The 24,197-nt window shown below is 41.4% G+C and overlaps 1 protein-coding gene across 10 annotated transcripts in view; it reads right to left on the reverse strand.

Moving 5' to 3' along the window:
• ARHGEF28 (Rho guanine nucleotide exchange factor 28) overlaps positions 1-24,197 on the reverse strand; it is a 132,810-nt gene that overhangs the window by 63,595 nt on the left and 45,018 nt on the right. For 8 of the 10 annotated variants that reach the window (XM_033163723.1, XM_033163727.1, XM_033163728.1 and 5 more), the window contains one exon: positions 449-579. In XM_033163723.1, the coding sequence (XP_033019614.1) occupies positions 449-579 (131 nt within the window). Of the gene's footprint in view, positions 1-448; positions 580-14,024; positions 14,406-24,197 lie in introns of those variants that run through there. The other 2 variants (XM_033163729.1, XM_033163731.1) reach the window with 2 other exon arrangements.

Raw genomic sequence — 24,197 nt, forward strand, 5'->3', positions numbered from 1 at the left:
TCCCTGTAGCTTTCTTATTTTGTTATACTTATGTTTAATAAGCACGAGGAAAACCTATTCATTTCCCCAAAAAATACAATAATCGGATGATCAGACATTAAGATGCTATTAAATACCATCTGCGACCAACAGAAGCAGAAAGAAATAGAATAGAAATCCCAGTAATGCAGAGAAAAGGAAGTTTTGCTAATAATCATCTTCATCGTTACCATTGGGTTTTTTTTAGGACCACAACTAAGATCAGACTGTTAATTTCACACACCCCTAGAAAACTGAAATACAATAAGAAAGAAAGAAGGAAGGAAAGAAGGAAGGAAGGAAGGAAGGAAGGAAGGAAGGAAGGAAGGAAAACAATAAAGGCAATTGCAGAGTTCCTCCAGCCCCTGGGTCTGGATGTTATTGTGCACTTTTGCAAGAAGTCAGCAGAGTCCATGTTTCTCAGACTTGCCTGATCCACCACCATGCGGTTTGCATAGACTTCTTCACTTCCATTCAGCATAGCAGAAAGTCTGGCTGCAGCAAAGAAGGTGGAGGGATTTGAGGTTTTCCGATAAGCCTCAAATGGGGAATGTTGTTGAACTGGAATAAACCATAGAACAGAATCATAGAATCATAAATACAAACAATTTATTTCCTGTATAGTCATTCAGAATAAAGTGGTGCTGGTTTTATTATGAGAATTAAAGAAAACATAAAGCCATTTCACAATAATATCACTTCTGTCTGTTTATTTACTTAGTATTTTATTTCCACATAGTTATATCACACACCTCCTCCTCCCAGTGGGAGTACAGGGCAGCCAGTAATAAATAATACAACCTTGTTTTATTATTAAGAAGTACACAGTACAGCTTGCAAGAGTTGAACGAATATTCAGTGAAACAAGATTCACAAGACAAAATATTCATAATTGCTAAAAGCATGCTGAAATTAAATGATCTTCAGCAGCTAGGTGAAAATGTACCTGATAGATTTCCAGTGGGAGGGTAATCCATAATTGTGAATTTGAATCCACCTGTCTAATTTCACTTTAGGAAACGGGGTCAATGATGATGAACTTAACTGAGGGGCAGCTCATGTCGCAGCAGGTCCAAAGCTATCTGAGCCTTAATGGTTAAAACAAGCACTTTCAATTGAGCCTAGAAATGAATAGCCCAGGGGTTGTCAACCTGGTCTCTACCGCCCAATAACAGGCGTTTCAGGATTCTAGGTGGGCGGTAGGGGGTTCTACGGCACAAGCTGAATCGTCCTTCCATCGAGCACTGGTGGGAGGTAAGGAAATTTTACCATCAAGAAAGATGCATTAGTGGGCGGTAGGTATAGAAAGGTTGACTACCACTGGAATAGACAATCCATGATGATCCTGTAAATTCGGGTTGGTGTGAGCTGGTGTTCAGGTCCCAGATCTGGTGGCTGCATTTTGGACTAACTAGAGTGTCCAGCATGTCCTTCAATGCAGCCCCATACAGACAACATTCCAGCAACCTAGCTTGGAAGTAACTAGGGCACACATGGAGAATGTGTAGTCCTCCAGTTGTTGTAAGGATCTGTGCCCTGGTCTCCCAGGTCCTAGTCCAACACCCTAATCATTACACCACACTGGCTCTGCACACACAAACTCAGTATGTGTCCTTCAAATTGGAGGCGTGCCAAGCAGAGAGTGTTCAGGTTTACCAGGTTTTTCTTTTTGTTCATGTGACAATTTGCCAGCTAAATGAATGGAGTAAGACCAAGGAATCTGAGCAACAGCTTGCCAGTTTCCTCCCCACTAGGCATCTTCCAAAAGAACCATAGATCCTGGCCTCCTGCTTTCCCTTGCATGTGCAAAAGAAAACACTTTGTTGGAAGGAAGAATGCTTCCAGGATCCTGCTTTGTAATCTAGCCAAGCTTTTGTGCCTCCTTGATCTTGGCTGTTCCAGCTCTTTGCATCACACACAAAACCTTCCTGACTATGTCATGGTGTGATAAAAGGATACAAAAATACCACCATTGTCTCACCTGCTTTTTTTCTTTTTTTGCTGTAAGTATTTCAGAGAGGAGGTGGAAAGTGAATGTGGTTTTCAAAAAATTACACAGAGAAAGGAAAAGGAGGGAAAATATGTAGTAGCAGCTCCTGATAACCTCAATTCCTCCCCTACCAAACACATTTTCTTTCACACTTCATTCAGGATGCAATCAACACAAATAAACAGCAAGCTTCCATCTTAATTAGGCTCTGTAACAAAAGCACATCTTTCTTTGGAGCAGTAATTTACTTCCCTGCCCCCTTCTCTTCAGTTCCTCTGAGGATCAAGAGGACCTCCTGAATACTGTGGTTCAGGGGGCTGAGGGGGATTCCCCCAAACTGGGTGGAGACAACTTGTGGTTTTCTCTGGTTCCAGCCCATGAAATCCTCTAAATGCAACCCATGGAACTTACTTCAACAATATCTGGTCTGCATTTAGAAAATATTGAAGAGAAGCCCATCCTGCACATATGAGCCTCAATTGCCCCGTTTTCCTATAAAAGCTTTCACAATGATAGCCTATTTTAAACTGCAAAAAGAAACTCTGTCAAACTCCGTTTTGATATATGATTTCTTTATTTGTAGAATTTTTATGTGATCAATCTAGAAGCCTAAGATGGTAAACAAACAAAAATACAAACTGATACATTAACACTATCAAATAATGTAATAGCAACAAACACAAGTCTTTATCTTGTTGGCATAAGCAAATCTGGATAAAAACCAGCATGAAACTAACCAGATATAGAGACAACATCAACCCTCCCCTGAGAGTACCCACATAATAGAGTTAATAAGTGATCATGTACTACGTATTCCAATAAATTAAGATCTGAGCTAACTGTGAAATGCTGGGAGTGAAGGTTGTGCATAGTTCTCCTTCCAGAAATGACTTCAAGTGTAATTATTAATTTTTTAAAAAGCTATTAAAATGCCAAAGCCTCAGGCCTCCCTTCCTCTAGCTTGTATCACCCAACATGCTACAGACTTGTACACATTTGAGTTGTCCAGGAATACAAAAAGCACAGTCAGCTTTAAATGGCATTTGCTATGCCTCTTCCCACAAAATGACATCATAAGCAAGACTAAATACTATGTTATTAATGAAGTAATTGCAAACACCATGTTACAACCTCAAATGTGAGACATTGCAAGTGCTCTTCCCTGTTGCAAGTCTGTGCTGCCTGCCTACTTGCTAAAATTTCCACCACTCCTCTGGACTTCTGGTCAGATACAGCTGAGAACCTACAGATGGTATCTAACGCCTAGAAAATTAGCGCTAATACGCCCAGGAACCTCACCAAAATGCTGGAGAGGGTGCACCTCCACAGGCAGATACTTCCACATGTGGTGGGAATGCCCCAAAATCCAAACATTCTGGACAACAACCACACGAAAAATATGTAAAATAACCGAGCAAGTGTTAGAAATCACCCCAGAATTGATTTTACTAAACATCTTCCAAGACAATAATGCCCACCTACAACACAAAGAACTCATAATCCATCTACTCTCAGCATCCAGAAACATCATAACCAGACACTGGAAAGACCTGTCAGGAGTAAACATGGACCAATGGTACCAAGCAGCATGGGAAACAGCCCTACTAGAAAAACTAACCAGTAAACTGAAACTGACACGGGGACAAACTGAAGAAGACACCTTCACCCCAGTATGGTTCCCCTTCATCACATACACAGCCCAACAAGACAATGACAAAAATTTACCAACAGCATACAAATCAATATGGCTAACCTGACCCAAAATACCCACCAACCCCACTCACTCAGGAAACCGAAGATCACCACAGCCAACCACAAACGAACAACCACATCCCAAGCCAACTCCGACCTCTCTCACCACCAAATGAGCACAAGCAAACAACAGAGAACCTACATAAACAATGCTGACACCAAACCCTACTCATATCAAGTAAAAAAGAAACACAGTCACCCCACCCCACCTACCTCCCCGTCCCACCCACTTCTTCCCCCTCCCCCCCTTTCTCTCCTAATGTCTCACCAACACTAACTTATAAAAATGTTGTATGGAAAAGCTTGAGAGAGACATTGTACTACCTTTGAAAATCTTTAATAAATAATAATAATAATAAGATACAGCTGAGTAGTAAAATTATCCACTCTGTGAATGGATTATATAGACCCCTGTCTTTCTACCTGTTTGGGTGCTCACCACAGGAAATTATCAGTTGGTATTTAATGGTTGTCTGTTTCCCACTCTGTTTCTGACCCATTAGATTTGGGGACTACTATTGGTTAGGTACAAAAGGTTGGCCAGCCTGTTAACACACAGGGCTAGTCCCAAAGACAAACAGGTCTGGACACAGCATAGATATCAAGAGTAACAGTAGGTGATGCCTTTTTAAGAACCAGCGAAAGCAGATGTGGGGAACCTGTGGCCCTCCAGGTATTGCTGTACTCCCAGCTCCCATCAGTCCCCGCCAGCATGGCTAATCATCAGGGATAATGGGAGATGGAGACTAAGAGGTCACAAAGTGAGCAGGTTTTTGAGTTCCAAATAAGTCTCCCTCATGTTGGATATTCAGCAGAAAGAAAGAAAAGTGGACTAAGCAGGATGGAAAGTCCGCCTGTCTTAAGATGGCATATGGAAAATATTATCATTAGGATACATTTCATAGGTTATTGAAAAAGAGGTCAGGTTTCACCAGTTTACTACCCTACTATTAATTTTCCAATAGCTACTTGCTATATGTGTGTATTTTGGAGAATATCAAATTTAGCCATCATGTAGACAGAGCCTAGATTGGGAGGAACATGATATTCTACAACATAAAGATGTGGGTTTATGCCCACCAGCAGCTAGGCAGTAAAACTCAATTCTGCTTGTTTTAACTCGTTATTCAGGGCATCACCAATAGTTAATCTACAGCTTTGTTAACATGACTTTTCCTTGACTTCTGGCTCTTAGCCTTGCGATGAGCTAATGTATTCAACTTAAACTGCTGGTTTTTATACAGTGGTACCTTGGTTGTCGAACGTAATCCATTCCAGAAGACCGTTCAACTTCCAAAACGTTCGACAACCAAGGCACAAAGGGTGGTTGGCAAAGTCAATGGAGAAAAAAGAAAAAATGGAAGCAATTACTTCCGGGTTTTTGGTGTTCGGGTTCCGAAACGTTCAGCTTCCGAGACGCTCGAAAACCGAGGTACCACTGTATTTTCAAAGGCACAGCCACCATGATGACCCTCCATACAAAAATGGTTAGCTTCTGAAATTGCTTATTTGTTTAACTATTCCATGTTCCTTACTGGTGGCTGATGCTAACAGCTATAAGTGATTTATTTATCAACTTTTCATGCACAAGAAAAATATTAAGTGAAGAAGGGACAATTTTATTTAGTAGAACTCAAACAGGAAGAGCCATTTAAATGTTAAGTGTGCTTAAAAGCCAGTGATTGACTGGGAATCCCATAACCTAGAGAGCATTAAACTTCAGATGCACAAAAATAATCCTTCCTTATTCCCAGATAGTGATTTTTGGTTTTTTTTAAGGGGGGGAATCCAGTCATTTAGGGGCAGAGGGCAGAAGCTGCTGAAAGTTTCCTGGGAGCATACCATTTTGTAATGGCATTTTTAGGTTTTTGTTGTTTTTGTTGTGTGTGTTTTTTAAAGTATGGTGGTTGTTTTTACTTTTTGTCATGATGTAGTGTCATTGCAGGCCATTTTGGGGGATGGCAATACTAAGGAGATAACTGATTATAGAAGATCTGCTACTCCCTACGACAATGAACATTATAAAAGCCATAAAAAACCTGCTCCCCCCATAAATTTTCAGTGAATTTTGCACCTCCCAATATCTCCCCCCCTCACCCCTAGTTTCAGAGGGCCCTTTCACCCCCACTTCCCAGTTTTTAGTTGAAAGGTTTCCATAATGAACTTGCTTTGGCTCACCATGACCTGGATCATTATAAACATCCTTGAAATCTCTGAGAATCAAGTTGCAAGCATCTTTTAATAAAGGAGTAATTCACTGTAACTGAATACAGTTGGAGCATCATAAGAAACCTATGCTTTTTGTTGGTATCTCTTCAAAGCTAAAATCACTGACAGTTCCAGTAGACTTTGGCAGCTGTGTGTCTATAAGAAGATTTCTTACACTTTCTAATACACCAGGAATTCTTTTGCAAAGAATGGCTCACTTAAGTTTCCGATGCGCATAAATAACTTAAGACAAATATTGTAACTAGAAAGGTATTTCAAGACTTCACCAAACTCACAAGACAGCACATTTAATTATATATTGACTCCATCAGTTATTTATTTCTACCAAAAGACACAATGCAGTTTAAAAAATGACAAAGCAACATCAAACGTACAGGTTATAAATCACATTCCATCAGTTCCACAAATTCCTTTAAGCATGACTCCGGCACAATCATGACTCACAGACTGTACTTTATCTACATTCCGATGAAATCAATAGAAAGGTCCACATTTAAGGCGAAACCAACTCAGATGTTGTCTAACTCCGCTTACTAACACAAAAATCTGCAATCATGAAAACAGAACAAATATAGCAGGCATTTTAAGCAAGACTCCCTGGTTGTTTGCTGCTGAAATGCTGTACTAGGTGGACCATGGTCTTATCCAACAAGGCAATTATTGCATTCTTAAGAGGTTAATGTGAGGCTAGAGGGAACCCTGTAGCTGTAGCTTTAGGTTGTGCACCCTGTGCTACATACATATATGCCCCCCTGTACATTTGTACGAAAACATACAATATAGAGAGAAGGAAGATCAACTATTGTAGTTATGATGATCTGCATGCTCTAATAATAGAGAGAAATGTTTTCAGTTTGTGTGTGTGTGTGTGTGTGTGTGTGTGTATCCTGTGCTATGTATAGGTAAAGGTATGTGCATGCCCAGGCATAGCCAAACTTGGCCCTCTAGCTGCTTTGGCACTACAACTCCCATCATCCATAGCTAACAGGACCTGTGGTCAGGGATGATGGGAACTGTAGTCCCAAAACAGCTGGAGGGCCAAGTTTGGCCATGCTTGCCCTATGTGCATTGGTACCAGAATATCTGAAAGATTGTCTTCTTCCTCACAAGCACCCTCACCTACTGCAATTTTCTTCAGAGACCTTGCCTTGCATCCAATTATCACTGGAGGATGTAGGACAAGGCCTTTACAGTTGTGGCACCAAGGCTGGCCCTCACTTTGTTGTCTTATTGTCATTTTACCACTGCAACTTTGGCTTGGTCCCTCCCTCTCGCCCCAGCTGCCTTTTGTGATTTTAACATCTGGCTCCTGGTGTATATTTGTTTTAATTGATGCTGTGAGCCACTCAAGGCTGAAAGGTGGGGCATAAATATTTTAATGAGCGGGACACGGGTGGCGCTGTGGTCTAAACCACAGAGCCTAGGGCTTGCCAATAGAAAGGTCGGTGGTTCAAATCCCCACGACGGGGTGAGCTCCCGTTGTTCGGTCGCTGCTCCTGCCAACCTAGCAGTTTGAAATCACGTCAAAGTGCAAGTAGATAAATAGGTACCACTCCGGTGGGAAGGTAAACAGCATTTCCATGCGCTGCTCTGGTTCACCAGAAGCGGCTTAGTCATGCTGAACACATGACCCGGAAGCTGTACGCCAGCTCCCTCGGTCAATAAATCGAGATGAGCGCCGCGACCCCAGAGTCGTCCACAACTGGACCTAACGGTCAGGGGTCCCTTTACCTTTAAATATTTTAATGAAGAAATAGAATTCTATGCCTCTTTTCACTTTTCACATTTTGCATTTTCCATGGGGGATTCTTTAACATCTGCCCATAGATATTGTGTAGTGGTATTAGCAGAAAATAACTACTAGGGAGTAGCTGATGTCCGATGAACCCAGGAAAGATGCTTCCACATTGCTAGGGGAAAAGGAAGGCAAACTGCAGATATTGGCTAGTAAATGAGACAGAAGCAGGAAAAGTGCACCAAAAAGGAATGGGAAGTGACAGCTCCTTAGGATCACACAAATTCCTATTGCCTGGTGTCCAAACAGCACACCAAAAGGCGGGAGCAGCCAGGCTGACTCAGTGCCTATTTAGGTATAAGCTAAGCAAGCTATAGCTTAGGGCCCCACTTTCTTGGGGGCACCAAAAAAATTAAAGGAAAAAAACAACTGGATGTACATTCCCAAAATATAAGATAAAAAACAAATAAAATAAAACCTACATACAGCAACAGTGTATTTTGTTATGTGCAAGTGGCTTTAGATACCTATCATGTCCATAAATTACCAGATAACATATATTCAACACAAAAAACAGTGACAATTTGTTGTTGACAAAGGACAGCTGGACATATAAAGGGCCCCATTACCTTCAGCAGCTTAGGGCCTCATCAAACCAAAATCAAGCCCTGGGCTGACTCATTTCACAGAAATACTTTGAAATAATTTCAAGATATTTTATGGAAAGTGGTTAAAAATGGAATCATAAATAAATGAATCTTTGTGCCCATTTTAAAAAGTTTTAAAATGCCACATATATTAACAATTCAGTAATGAAAAAAAACATGAGCAAATCAGAAGCCAAGAAGGAATATGACTAATTCCCACTTGGAGGAAACAGCAAATAGTTTTCAAATAGCTTCCCAGAATTGCTTTCAGTACTCTGAACATGGTTTAATATATAACTTGAAATAATTATAGCTATGAAACAAACAAAAAAGGGATAGATCCTAAATATTAAGCACACAGATCCTGAAGCTGAGGCTCCAGTACTTTGGCCACCTCATGAGAAGAGAAGACTCCCTGGAAAAGACCCTGATGTTGGGGAAGATGGAGGGCACAAGGAGAAGGGGGCGACCGAGGACGAGATGGTTGGACAATGTTCTCGAAGCGACTGGCATGAGTTTGGCCAAACTGCGGGAGGCAGTGAAAGATAGGCGTGCCTGGCGTGCTCTGGTCCATGGGGTCACGAAGAGTCGGACACGACTGAACAACAACAACAACAACAACAACAAATTAAGCACACTGGCTAAAATGTATGAGCTTGGACCAGGCATAGAACCCACCTAGATCCATACTAGAATTAAAAGTCTTATGCTCAAAATTGGTCTACCTTTGTTTCTGCTTCCATGGCTACAGAAAGCCCAAAACCATCAGAGAATGGGTGTAACACAATATTATTCACTGTTTTTATTCCTGCAATGTTCAGCTATTATTCTTTCTACACATGGGCAGCAACAACTGACATATTTATTGCATGTGAAACGATTTGAACATTCTCAAGCACTATGAGATTGCTAGATAGAGTTTTTATATACCACCTTCCTCCCACCATGGTGCTCTCTGGATGTGCTGGCTGAACCTAATGCGAGTTGTTGACAAAAACCATCTTGTTTGGGTAGGCTATTATATACGGAACGTTGTACATTAACTGTCATATGACCCATATAGTAACAAAACAACAGCCCTAAGTGGTCTACAAAATAAAAGCAGATTGAGCGCTTTTACGTGTTTCAAAGAAAGTATTAGCTGTTTGTGTTTGGGCCTGGTGGTGGCTTTTTCCCTCTGGATGTTGATGGTGAAGGAGGCAGCCATGGCCGCTCCAGCTGACATCTGATTACTATAATGTGGGAGTGTCTTCAAGGATGGTGCAGTTCAGAAACGTCAGTTGGTTCTGAAAGTGGCGGTCAGATTTGGGGTTCATAGGTCAGCCTGCTTATGTTGATTTTAAGAAGACACAACTGGCTTCCAATTTGTTTCTGGGATCAATCCAAGATGCTGGCTTTGACCTTTAAAATCCCAAACAGCCAAGGAGCAAGGTTAACTCAAGAATCACTTCCTCCCATATGAGCCTGCTAGAGATGTGCATTTGGTTACTGAGGCTCTCTGATTGTCCCTTTGGCAGCAGATATGTTACTTGTGGGTTCAAGCAAGAGGGCCTTTCAGTTGTGGCTCCAGAAATTCACCAGTCTTCTTTCTCTGCCAGCATTTAAACAGTACATTTTATACCAGTGGGTATTTTTAGTTGAGCCTTTGATACATTTTTCATTTGCTACTGTTGATATATGGTTTTTATTATGCTGTTCCATGACAACATATTCCAGAAGTCTTTTGTTGTTGTTATTAATTTTGTTTTTCATTTTGTTTTGACTTACATTTTTATCACAAGCCACCTTGCGTTTGTCACAGAAAGACCAGCTATAAATAAATATAAATATAAATTAGTTCAGTGTCTCCAAAAAGACAGCAGAATTGCTTTCCAGAAAGAGAGATTCATTCAAATTCTCTCCATTATTCTAAACATGTGGAAGACACAAGTCCACCTGTGCTAGACTGATATCCCAAGCCAGAAGCAAACAGGAAAGGATTAAGGATGAACTTTCAGTGTGTTAGGGGGGCATGTGTGTGAGGGAATGAGATATTTTATTTCACATTCCCTGTTTCCCAAACCATAAGAAGCTCTAGGACAGCCTTACAGATACCATTTCGCTTTTTAAGAGAACTGTTATTATTTCTAGAGTGCCAAAATTAATGAAGTGCTGGGCATAACTCAAAATAATACACAGACCCTATCCTGAGGCTTCCAAGATCAAGCACAGAACACATGAGGGAAGATGAACAGAGGAACATGGTAGAAGAGGGAAATCAGTCTGAGAATGCCAAAACCAGAGGCAAGTTATTAATAGGCGCTGACATCCAATTAGGGTTAGGTTGATCTTCTCTTGGTTGCACGCCTGGCACTAGCAGTTGAAGAGATGGAGCCCCCAGCCAAGTGCCTTGAGGCTCTAAAGGGTACTTCACCAGCCTGGCCCAACCTGGTCATGCCATCATTCATTGCCATCTCTGCCAGACCGCCCCCCCCCACATGCTTTTCAGCTATTTTCCAACTTCATAGTAAATTCAATTACCACATCCCATCAGTGGAAGGATTTCCACTTGTGCAACAGGACTTCACTCCCTCTTCTCCCCCAAAACCCTTCTGAAATCTTACTTCACTGAGTGACAGTGTTGTAAAGGATCTCTCTATTGATCAAGTGTATGGGTATCATACCACTCAGGCCATAAGGACAGGAAAATGGTCCAGTGAGCTATTCAAGGTGGTTAACAGCAGCAAACTTATGGGTTTTGAAGCACGGCCTTAAAGGCAAAACCCTTAACGGCCTAAGTCCAATAGTGGAATACATCATTTATGTGTACTGCCCCTGCTGGTTCAACATCAAAGTAAAACACTATTGGGCAGAAGGCTCATGCCACATCTTGTTTCAGCTGTGGCAAAAGAGGGCTGTAATGGATGCTGTTTTACCAACCATCCAGCGCTCAGCATGGTATGCATTCAACGAAATGATAATCCAGACACTACTGTGTTAAGGTAACAGTGAAGAGAGGAGAGCTGGTATCCAAAACATTGTTGATGGAGATGATGACACACTGGGATATCTTTCTGTACGTCCAAAAAAGACACCTTCCATCAACCCCAGTACTTCATCCCTGCTATAGCTGACAGACTGATCTGATGGGCTTTATGAATTTCCTTTGGCATGTAAACTTACTATACTGGAAGTAAAGAAGTTCATTGATGAGACATGCAAGTTCAATGGCGACCCTGTCATGCTCAGTCTATAGAGGTATGTGTGAAACAAGTCACAGAGGCAGCAGGCAAGATGTATACGCATGAGAAACATGAGGACTACATCAGAGGCCAAGAAGCAAGTCGGCGGCTGCTGTCCAAGAATGAATTAAAGCAAGACTTGATTAAACGTCTTGTTTAAATTTCTTATTAACTGATGGCATTAATGTTTTATTATTACAAGGCAATGCTGTATGCTTAGTAGGGTATGTTTTATGCAGAGAATCTAAAGTTTTTATAGCATTGCCTGATATTTTCATTAGGTAATTCCCCCCCCCCAACAACAACAACAGTTTATGGGCTTTTTAGTCAAACGTAGATTCACCAAGCTGGATGTTTTCTAATCACAAAAATAATCACATATTTGAATTCCTCAAACCCAAAATTGTATTTTTAAGACCCCCCACTGAAGAAATTTGCAAAAGAATTATCCCCTAATACCAGATTCAGTTTCAGAGCTACAGGCAAACCCCATACGCTTCGGACAGACACCTCCATTGACTTCATTCTGCTTTTTTGCTCTCTGACAAAATGCAAACCTCTTCCTTTCCAGGTCTCTTGCCTTATACTTCCCACGCACAGCCTAGGCAAACTATTTTCATAGCCCCACCTCCTTACAAGTGAGTGTGAGCTGACCATCTCTACAGCCAAGATTATCTGCTGCCCTGTGTTTCTATTAATTGGGGTATACTGTGGCTAAGCCAAGGTGAGGCTTAAAATTACAGGACAGAATAACCCAGTGAGTGCATGTACACATACAAGCTACAGAATTTATGGGTTGGATCCCAAGAACTGCCAGCAGACATGCAGTTGAAGAAGAGGCCTTTGTTCACTTCTACTCTAGCCCATTGTTACGTCCCACTGCAAAACAAACATATATACAAACCCCCAAACTGCTATTCAGGCTAGGAACCTCCAGAATGGTACTTAATATGGTGTTGAGGAATAAAGAGTTGGCAGAAATCAGCAGCTTAAAGAGTGCCTTTCTGCTCATATGCCTATGGATACCCATGCTTTTCCATTTTTTAAAAAAGCTTGCTTGCACTCCTATATGGCAGAAAATTTCCTGAAAACTCTCTCCATCTTTACTCGCTCCATATGGATAAACTAGATGTATGACAACAGGAGATCTGTAAACTGATCTCTTGAGGGGCTTTCCCCCACCACAGCAGCAGCAGCAGCCACAATGCATGTTGCATCTTCCCATTATTTTCCATATTCACATTCATAGTAGGTATATCGGTACTTGTTAGTTTCCCATAATGGGATGAATGGCCTATGGGTTAGGTAGCCAGGAGATCAAACCTGCCAGCACCATGGCCCATTTCAAATCTCTCTCACACAGAGAGCTGCATTTTAACTTGCAAAATGCTTGGGAAATCCAGCTCTGGATCTCTTGATCAATCAAGGTCATACCCAGTTTGGCCGGTAGAACCTTCATGTTTCTGATGGAGACAGAAGCTACAGCATCTACCGTAACTAAAATAACATTATGCTTTTGTCAGTGACTTTTTAATCTATGCTAACATTCACATGTGAAGGTCAACATTCAAAGTTTATGCACTGTAACAAATATATTTACACAACATATTTATGCATGCATGCATGAGTGTGTGGGGTTGCTTTCTTCTTAATCTTACTTTGTAAAAAAATCCCCAAGAGTTTGAACTCTTCATTTCATTCTATCACAGTAAAGTAGGCTTTTCATAAGGTATTTTGGTATTTATCAGCGTTCAGAAATACATCTTCCTAGAAAATTGTCATTATTTCTATGCAAAGTACTTGAGAGTTACAACAATCTAGAACCCGAATTTCCAAGTACATTTCCCCAAAGAAAGCAGCCAACAGAGAGACAGAAAGAGAGAACACATTGATTGTTTAATGTATTAGGTATTCTGAAAATCAGGTGAGCTCTCTTTTTAGCAAACCCTGTATGCAACACAACAAATAGTTAAAACAAAAAGTCACATATAGAGAGCTTTCCACAAATTGTATCTGTATGGAACATCCTTTCCTAAGACTTCTGGCATGTGTTTTGTTTTTGCTTTCTTTGTTCAAAACTGCTTACTTTAAAATAAGTTCCACTGAAACTGTGGAAAGTTCCTTCCAAATAAATATGTTTATGATCAGAGTGCATGCATAGCAGAAATATCAGAAGCTAAAGAACTAGCAGAAGACCAATTCATTTACTTGCTGGAAAATGAAGCAAAGAGCATCCATACATTCATAAGGATAAAGGTAATTTATTCTTCAAACCAATTTGTATCTGTGACACAGACAAACTCTCAATGCCTTTTCTGAAAAGGAAAAATGCAAAACTCTTTATACCCACCTGCGTGTGACTAACAACAAAATGAACCAGCAAGAAGAGTTAAGAGATAAGTAAATTAATAAGTAAAGAAATTTTTGTTTACCTTTTGGTCTGGATGTCCGTTTTCTAATTCTCATTTTAGGTAAGGATGGCCAAGAGTAATTAAAAGGTGCATCAGAATCCGAGTCCATTTTTTACTTTTATTTTGGCTAAGCAAACACCTCTTTAGAGAGTGCTGCTGCTGCTGTTGTGTTGAGCAGCAAGTCAAGTGACAGAAAATAAAAAGACCCAAGAAGGAAGGATCAAATTGCCTACTAAACCAAGAAAGATAGAGAGGCAGCTGGGGTCTGTTCTCTGCAAGCGTCAAGTATGTGGGCAAATATTAAGGCAGACACAGCCAAGTCAAAATCTGAACAGCCTGCAGTGGGGCTACTGCATCCTGGACTGCAGTTATAGGAAAGGTCACTGTGTGCCAATGAATCATTAACTCACCTTTTCATTTTCCAAATGTAAATGAAGAATAATCTGAGTTGCCAGAGAAGGAGAACTCTCTCTCGGACTCTCTCTCTCTCTCTCAAATAGATAACAAAAGACAGAGGCTTTTCTTTATATTAAAATGTTAACCTGTATTTGGTTTGCAGTACGTAAAATTATTTTAAGCCTTGAGGTTTATATAGAATCAAGGAAGTCCAAAGGCAAAATCTACAGTCAGTCTGTGAAAGCTACAGTTTTCCCTGGCTTCTGTTCCTGCCACACACATAACAATTTCCCTTTAAAATTTATAGCATTGGTAGATCAGAGACATTTGTGGGTGAAGCAGCAGCTAAATGATGGAATTCTTATCCTTCCTAAATTTAAAGAGGGGGCATAGTTCCCTCTTATTATTACAAGGACAGAGGACCCACCTGAGCCATTCTTTTTCTAAAAATGCATGCTGTGAAAACGACTGCTTTCTGTTGACAGTGACTCTCAGTTTGACATTGAACCCGAAAGATTTTGGTAAGGTTGGCACCTTTACAGAACTGGCCTGCCCTCCCAGCCGTCTACAATAAAGCTAGTGACTAATTTACAACAAGTCTCCCATTCTTACTGCAGTCTCCCTGAACAACTCATCAGCAATTAGTATTCAGCAGAAACTCATTACCCCTCCCCCATCGTTAACACTACACAAACTGCATGTTTTCTTTTGGGGTGTTTTTTTTTTAAAAGGTTTGAATGTGGAAACACAAAAACAGACACAAAACTAACAAGTCCACTGCTTGTTATTGTTTTTAACCAAAGTCCATGGAAAGTCACCTCACGTTGTATGCATTTTTGTGTTCCGTCTAACAGGGAAGAGAATGTGCATGTGGGGATTAATTCAGAAAAGGCGGCGGCATATGAACTTGTTAACATTCCTCTACCCCACATCAATTATTTTTACAACCACCAAGATAATGCAGGGCCACGTCAGCATAATGGATCAAAGGATTCCCCCAACTTGCATATTTTTAACAGATCAGTGAAACACTGGCTGGTATCAAATAATTCAGATACAGTTAAAAAGATGGAATTATACAATGGTTGGGCAAGGCAGCGCCATGAATTAAAATCTGTGTTTCACAAGGTTAAAAAATGGTTATTATTACATAAAATTGGTATTTTTTAGTTTTAATTGTCTCAGTTCGCTCTGCTTGCTTTTCACACATTCACTAAATCCACCTTCAGGCCATTCTCTGAGCCACCTGACAGTGGAGGCAGAGCACAGCCATCATGGCAGTAGCCTTATACTCCATCAATTTGACCAATCCTATAATAACATAGGGGATGTGGGTGGCGCTGTGGGTTAAACCACAGAGCCTAGTGCTTGCCGATCAGAAGGTCAGTGGTTCGAATCCCAGCGACGGGGTGAGCTCCCATTGCTCGGTCCCAGCTCCTGCCAACCTAGCAGTTCGAAAGCACATCAAAGTGCAAGTAAATAAATAGGTACTGCTCCAGCGGGAAGGTAAACAGCATTTCTGCGCACTGCTCTGGTTCGACAGAAGCGGCTTAGTCATGCTGGCCAGTGGCCACATGACCCAGAAGCGTCTCCGCTCCTCCACATGCAGCTGCTGGGTGACCTTGGGCTAGTCACACTTCTTTGAAGTCTCTCAGCCCCACTCACCTCACAGAGTGTTTGTTGTGGGGGAGGAAGGGAAAGGAGAATGTTAGCCGCTTTGAGACTCCTTCGGGTAGTGATAAAGCAGGATATCAAATCCAAACTCTTCTTCTATAATAACATACCTTGCTAGCTCTCAGGGAAGTATGAATTCTTTTATTGAAACATAATTTTTTAGAAAATGTTGCAAAACAACAGCTATAATATATCCAAACAAAACCTTGTTACCAAAAATAGTACCCTACTGACAATAAATCTCCAACATTTTCATTGGCATTGGGACTATTTGGTTCTAGCAGTATATAGTAAATGGTCTCTACTGATCAACCGAGTATCCCGTCGGTTTTGTTCCTTCCCATGGATGCTTTGCAAAAAGGTCAGCTTATTCATTAACATGGCTTGCCAAACTCTGTACAACTATTCTTGTATTGTAGGTAAAACTCCCCCCCCTCCATACACTGCTAAAAGAATACGTGCTGTTATCAGCAACTTGCTCAGAGTTTTATGTATTTTCAGAACATAGGGCTTCAGGTAACCAAAGAGATTTGCTGGAAAGTTTAATTGCATACTGTGCCCCTCTATGCCGCCTTTGATCTTTCTAACATTTGATGTTCCTGTGATATAAACACAGCCTTGCTCTAAGTCTATGATATGTGTATAAAATATGGACTGGCTTGAGTACATCTCTAGCCGACACAATCTAACTAATCCCAGAAAGAGCATACAACCATTGACACAGCTATTTGTAAAAGTTGTCTACTCCTTGGCCCAGTTTCACCAAAGTACATCTACTGCAAGTTCAAAACCACCACTTGCCAATGCTTTCCTCTTTTGTCTTTTTGCTTGTAAACACAATCTCCATCAAAATAAGTAATAGGAGCTACTCAGATCTTCTAGCCAGGTCAATATTTATTTATAGTTTCCTGAACTTGACTTGCAATTTGTAAATAACTTGGAGAGGGATGGCAGGGAGCAATTTAATCCATGTTACAGTTTACATTATATAATTACATCTACCTTTTATAACTAAATCCATAAGCATATATTGCCCCGCCCTCACATATCATATTCAGTCCTTTTCCTATTTAAATGCAGCATAGAGCCGATGTTAATAATGAAATAATGGGAGTTAACTGTTCCCATTGTTAATCCAAGAATTTTATAAATTCTTTGTGTCCTAATCAGTATGGTTTTCTCAACAAGGTTCATTCCTACTTGTAGTGATGTCAGGTGATTATGTGCTCTGAGGGCCTGGGGGGTAGGACTTCACCTCTCCCTCTCAGCACTGTGCTCTGGATTCCCCTCCTTCCACAAGGCATGCTCCAACCACCCATCAGCTGACTTGTTGTATAGGACAAATAAGCCTGGTTTCCTGAAAATGGTCTCATGGGCCAAATGGAGAACCGGTGAACCAAGTGTGGCCTGTGGGCTGGAGGTCCCCCACACCTACTTTAAAGGAATCATGGCAAGAAAACTCTGGTCCAAGTTAACAAATATTATGCTCAAAAAATTTCTTGTTCCAGGCAGGATTATTTTTTTTTAACACAGAGCACCTTGCTTCCTCCACTCTCTTGCTAGCTGCATTATCAGAATAAGTTGCACCATTACTGAACAACACCTTGAGAAGGCAGGGTGAGAAGGTAGGTTACAGCATTAAATATTAAATCAGTAAATCTGTGGAATTGAGTGCACAATGTTGTTAAATGTGCAGCGTGGAGGATCGTTCCTTGGGGCAGAGTTTCAGAGTAGACTAGATGATTTTCAGGTCTGCATCAATTATTGTCACTCTCTGATTCTATTCAAAAAAACTCAAGATTAACTAGACATCCTGCGAACAAACCTTGGCATATTCCACTGCGGTTACATAATATTCTCAGCATGAATTAAGGGCACAGTTGCATAAGCGATCCAGTCTCTAGTTCAGACTGGTTCCCTGTAGTTCCAGCTCTGATTTAGCCTCATTACGAGCATTTTGCTATTTCCAACAACAGGAAAACTGCTTCCTACATTTCCCTAGACCCCAATTCAACATCCTAGACCCCAATTCAACATCTGCTTCCAGAAGGAGGCAAAAAATGTAGGATCAAGTTGGTCCCACTCATGAAGCTAATTCAGCTATTTTAGCTGGTCCTCTCCCCCCACATGGTGTTTTTTTTTTTAAGTGGGTGGGCTTTTTTGCTGAGCTGAGAGACTTCAAAGAAGTGTGACTAGCCCAAGGTCACCCAGCAGCTGCATGTGGAGGAGCGGAGACACGAACCCAGTTCCCCAGATTACAAGTCTTAATACACCTTCACCCTCCCTACCAGCTCAAAATGTTGAGGTCAATTAAAAAGATTGATTTATGTACAGTTTAAGTACAAGTCATTAAGTCAAAGGTAAACACAATATGAACAAGAAGAAATGACAGGGAACATTTATAACCATATACAATAAAGGTATTGGCTCCGTTCAGATGACCCTACAATTGAAGCCCATTTTGAAATGGGCTTCAATTCCTCTCTCAAAATGTGCCTTCCACTTTCAGTTTGCAGCTTAGTGCTAACCAGTGTTTGCTGCAAACCATGGTTAACATTTGCCCTGCAAGTTAGAACTAGAAGCCCATTTCAAAGCCTGGCTTACAATTCTGGTTTAGAGGGCAAGCACTAACCATAGCAGCAAACCCTGGTTAGTGCTAAACTGCGAACTTGACACGAAGGAATGACTGAGAGGGAAGGAGGCTTATTTCCATTATTTTATGAGATCATCAGAATTGAGTCATTGCTGGAAACTATGGAATATCTGTTTCCCATACATTCTCATTCAGGGTATTTTCACATATGTGAGGGAAGGAGAGAGGGAATGAAAGCCTGGCAAAGAAGTGCACTGAATTATCTGACTAAAGGGGTTCTTTATGCAACCCTTCTGAATTTGCTTTTAGTACAGTTCTGGGAACCGAAACTGCGCATGGCTACAGTTTCTTCATCTTTTACTCACCTCTCTTTTCTTCAGCGTTCAGGTTTGAAGGAAGCCAAGAAAAGAGAGGACACAAAGTGCCCACTTAATATTTTTCTTGGAAATAATTTCGTTAGGCTCTGTTTACGCTTGCATAGCCATAAATTTTCAGACAATAAAAGAGCGCATTTTCTCATGTCTCTCTGCAATCCAAAACTTGCTTTCTTGCAACCCAACTCCCCGTATTGATTACTTTATATATAGTACAGCATAAGATTCACAAATTCCGCTGTAACATTCTGGATTTTAAAACAGTTTTCATTATTTTGAAAATTAAGCATTTCAGGCCCCGGAAGCTCCAGAGCCGATTCCATTAATAACTCTGAAACAGGACCAGTGTGTAAGAGAGATGAAATCAGAATAGCACCAATGCAGGTGTCAACATCTCCATGGGGGGTGTATCAACATACATTGAAATAAATGTGCTACAGAAAGTCTCTTGGCACAGACAGAGCAGGAGACGGTGCTCAACAAGCCTGTTTTGCTCTGCTGCTTGCCAATTGCAAGCTCACAACATTAAGATAAGCCACGCACATAAAGATTCCTCTTGGCTTGCTAGCTCTGCCCTATACCCTAAAGGAAACCATGGAAATGGCCTGTTCTAAGCCCCCTTTCAGCCATCTGTTCCCAGTCTTGTTCTACAAAAAAAACTTTCCACACTATCTGGACTAAGGCACAGCTATCAAAGTTTGCAGCTTTAACTCCAGTTACCTGGGATTAAGCCTCGCAGAATTCAGTGTAACCCATTTCTGAGTAGTTCTTGGTTAGAGCTGCAGCCTAAAACTCTCTTCCAAGCCAAATGAGAAGTAAACAAGTATTTCATTTGTGTAAGGATGACACAGGACTTCTGTGTGGAGTGGGGACAGGGAAACCCATAACATTTAAAAACGGATCAACTGATTTACTCGAGGAGGAGGAGGGAAGTAGATTTAGTTTTTTTTATCACGGGTAGGAAATAAAGGTAAGAAAATACAATACTGAAACCATGAGTTTACACCAATTTCATTGCCACCCCAGAGGTTCACAAAGTGCAGCAGACCATTCTGTTGAACAGCTCGGAGTGCTGAGCGATTAAACTAGAATTACTGAGGAAACCAAAAAACTCAAAAGACACAATCCTTTAAGTTTTCTGCTGCTACCCTGGTCGCACCATGAAGCATGCCAAAAATTTGGCCTCGGTGCTTTTTATCTTCTGGAGTGCAAGCTGTGGTCGGCAGAATCTCTCACCTCCTCAGTAATACAAGCCAGGGAGCTCAGCAAAATAAAAAACATCAGCTGCCAGGTCACTTGAACAATGTAACTCTGTACGCCAGGCTGCTATTATCTAAAACTGTGCACTCCCCCCAGCCTCCCTTATTTTTCAGCAGATACTTCACATTAACACATTTTAAATTTTTAAAAAATGGAAAATGAATGTTTTTCTAGTTAAAACAAGCTTTTGCAACTTTGTAAATAGGTATTGTGCATACATCCTCAGATGGGGCGGGAGAGGGCAGTCATATTTTCTTTTTGCTCTTGTTATGTATAACCAACTGTGCAATCTTCCACAACACCTAGTCTCAAACACTTAGATGAAAGTTAGTAGTAAATCAAGCCACTATCCATTCTCTGACCTCTAGATCTTCCTAGGAAAGGGCCATAGCTCAGTGGTGCAGAGCATATGATTTGCATGCAGAATGTCCCACGGTCATTCCCTGGCTGGGAAACGCTCCTGTCTGATACCACTGCCATCAGCACAGATGACACCGAGTTAGGTGGATCAATATTCTTACTCAATATAAGGCAACTTCCTATTTTCCAATACTGCAGAAATGCCATTGTGATGTTGTCCATTGTGAATGCTACCCAACTCTCTGCAAGCTAAACTAGTTCAACGGGGGAAAGAGTTCTTGCTCAGCCACCGTGTTAGCTAAATTCCCTAAACACAATCTGTTATCAGGGGTAGAAAACATGGTGCCCTCCACATGTTATGGACTGCCATGCTATTGACCATCAGCTATCCTGGCTGCGGTGGATGGGAGTTGTAGTCTGAAACATATGCAGGGCACCTCACTGGATATCTCAGTTCTAAATGGATGCATCATCTCACCTCACATGTAATCTGGGCCTCAGAAAAAAGCACACCAAAGCAGCACTGATCATAGCTCAGTGGCAGAGCATGAACTTTGCATGCAGAGGTCCCCGGATCAAGCCCTGCCATTTCTAAGATGCAGCTGGTGTGAAAGATTCTGAAGAGTCACTGCAAGGAAGAATTGTAAAGGTAAAGGGCTCCTGGACAGTTAAGTCCAATCAAAGGTGACTATGGGGTTACAGTGCTCATCTCTGCTTTCAGGCTGAGGGAGTCAGCGTTTGTCCAGAGACAGCTTTCCGGGTCACGTGACCAGCACGACTAAACCACTTCTGGTGCAATGGAACACCATGACGGAAACCAGAGCACATGGAAACGCTGTTTACCTTCCCTTGCAGCGCTACCTATTTATCTACTTGCACTGGTTTGCTTTCGAACTGCTAGGTTGGCAGGAGCTGGGGCAGAGCAATGGGAGCTCACCCCGTCATGGGGATTCGAACCACCAACCTTCTGATCAGCAAGCCCAAGAGGCTCAGTGGTTTAGACCACAAAGCAACCTGCATGCAAGGAAGAGTAGTCAACACTGAGCAACATGATCTATCCTACACAGAACTATTCATGGCAAGAGGCAATTCCAATGAAGAGATCGATGCAATTAAATGTATAATGGACCCACAGAACAGAAAAATCTCACCTAAAGTATGTTACAGGTAAAAAAAAATATGGAAGAAAGTTTCCTAATACATCAATTAAGAGCAATATTCACACTTTGCTCATTTCAGTGAATTAAACCAGAAATTAATGTCTTCTCTTTTTCCCTCAGTCTCTGCAGAGCCTCACAGAAAAAGCCCCACACAAAATACCTTCTTATTCTATTGTTATGGATTTGCAACAATCATGAAAGGGGTTGCATGGAATCCTGCTGAACTGAGCAGGGTTTAAGCCCTGCTCCTCTGCTGATGCATGGGAATGTAATATTGCTGCCTTGGCTGCACATGCCTGTTCCTTGGTGAGAAAAGGGGGCTGTACAGCTGATGCAGGAATTAACCCTATCCTCCTACTCATCAGCTGGTGTCACAGGTGACATCAACTGATGGGAAAGTGGGAGTGGTTTGGACAAAATGGCCCCACAGGCCTATTTTGACTCCCTGGTGAGTCAAGGTTGGCCCATAGGCTGGATGGTGCTCACCTCTGATCTACACTGATTGGCAGTGGCTCTTCAGGGTTTCAGAAGGGGGACGTTTCCAGTCGTGCCTGGAGATGCCAGGGATTGAATCTAGGGCCTTCTGTGTGCAAAGCAGATTTTTCTACCACTGAGCTACAACTTTCCATATATGAGTAAAAGCAAAAATATGTCACTAAAACAATTGTATGTTTATAACTTGATTCTTTACAGAACATAACTTCCTGTAATGTGTAATGGCATAACAATGTGGCAACAGACTACAGGCAGTGATGTCGCTGCGACAATCAGAGATCATGAGAGCATAGCTGTCAACCCTCCCTGCTGTTTCCCAATGCTATAATAAAGTAATTTCCCACAAAAAAGGGGGAAGGTTGACAGCTATGCATGAGAGTGTCCCTGTTTTGCAGAGCTAGCTCAAGATCTTTTGCTGCCTGAGGCCATTTTTTGAAAAGTTGTGTCTTATTCCAGATCCCTACATAGGAGGAAAACAACCCTTAAAATAAAGGACCTGAAGTAAAACAAAAGGGGCTTCTTGCATTTGTATAAATGAATAGTGTCCTCCTTGTATAAAGAGTTTCCTTTTGGCAGAAAAGTCTTGCTGTTGTCTGCGATGGAAGGTCATAACAGCAGACTGTTAATCCACTGGAAGAGATCTTGACAAGCTTTTCAAAAGATGCCTTCAATTCCTAATATTCTTTCTAATTCCTTCTAATCAAAAGATATTCTGTTAAGTGAGACAGTAATGTAGAAGAGGAGGAGAGCCTTATCAGCTTTACAATTTATAATAACTTGACTTGTAATATTAATTTTATGACATGGACACAATACTTTGTCCTATCCCTCCCTAGTTTATTTATTTTTCTTGTTCTTTTCTCTCTGGACATTCCCCTGATGCCATTATCTCTCATTTTCCTCATTCCTTTCCCCTGATTATTGTCATCTTTCCATTTCCCCCCCCCCAGTTCTGTCGCCTGCTGTGCTCTTTGCTTGCCAAAACAATTATGCTTATTTATATAACAATGCCCAAAGAAAGAAAGAAACCCAAAACAATGTTGTTGTTTTAAAAAAAGTCGAGCTATTTGGTGTGATAATACTGCAGCATTCATCTTTTATTAAGGAACAACTCAGTTTAAAAGATGTGCGGCATATTTTCCATTACAAATAAACCATCACCATGCCCTACCCCTTTGCAACAGCTCAGTTACTTTTAAGAACTTCTACACACTGCCTTCTGTGCTGCTTCCACCAGATGAGACCAGGGATGGAGAGTTCTTAGGAGACAACTCTTCCCCTCTGTGTCAGGCCTTACCATGGCTGGCCGGCCCATGAGGTGGGCTGAAGCATCCGCCTTAGATGGTAGAATCCTGAGGAGCGGTGCCCCCACAGGTGCCCCCACCCACCCCTGCTGTCATTGCCATGCAACCCCGGTGGGCAAGGCTTCTGCAGGCAGAGAAACCTTCCCATTCTGCCTCAGAGGGTGACACAAATTTGCAAATATATTATACCTTCAATGAATCTGATCTCTCAAAACTGAAAAATATGTAAACGAGAATTTATGTTAATATTTGAAATGAGTCATTAATATGTTCCTTAATAACACGCTTGTCTCTTGTGACTGAAAATAGCTTAAACAAAAACAAAAACAGCAACAATGGTCTAATCTTACATGCTTAAATGTGAGATTGCACAGAACTACTAATTAGCATCCATAAGGAGTCATTCAGCTCACGCTCTGTTCGAGCGCGTTATTTCCCATATGATTTCTGTCTTGCAAGCAGAGCTGAGGACAGAGCCTGCCTCCCTGCTGCCTCCACTTTGAACCAGGAAAGAAAACAATGGAGGCTAGAAGTCGGAACATGAAGAGGCCCAGAGACACAACACCTTCCCCCTGGTG

This window comes from Lacerta agilis, chromosome 11, assembly GCF_009819535.1.
Source record: "Lacerta agilis isolate rLacAgi1 chromosome 11, rLacAgi1.pri, whole genome shotgun sequence".
Classification (NCBI taxonomy): domain Eukaryota; kingdom Metazoa; phylum Chordata; class Lepidosauria; order Squamata; family Lacertidae; genus Lacerta; species Lacerta agilis.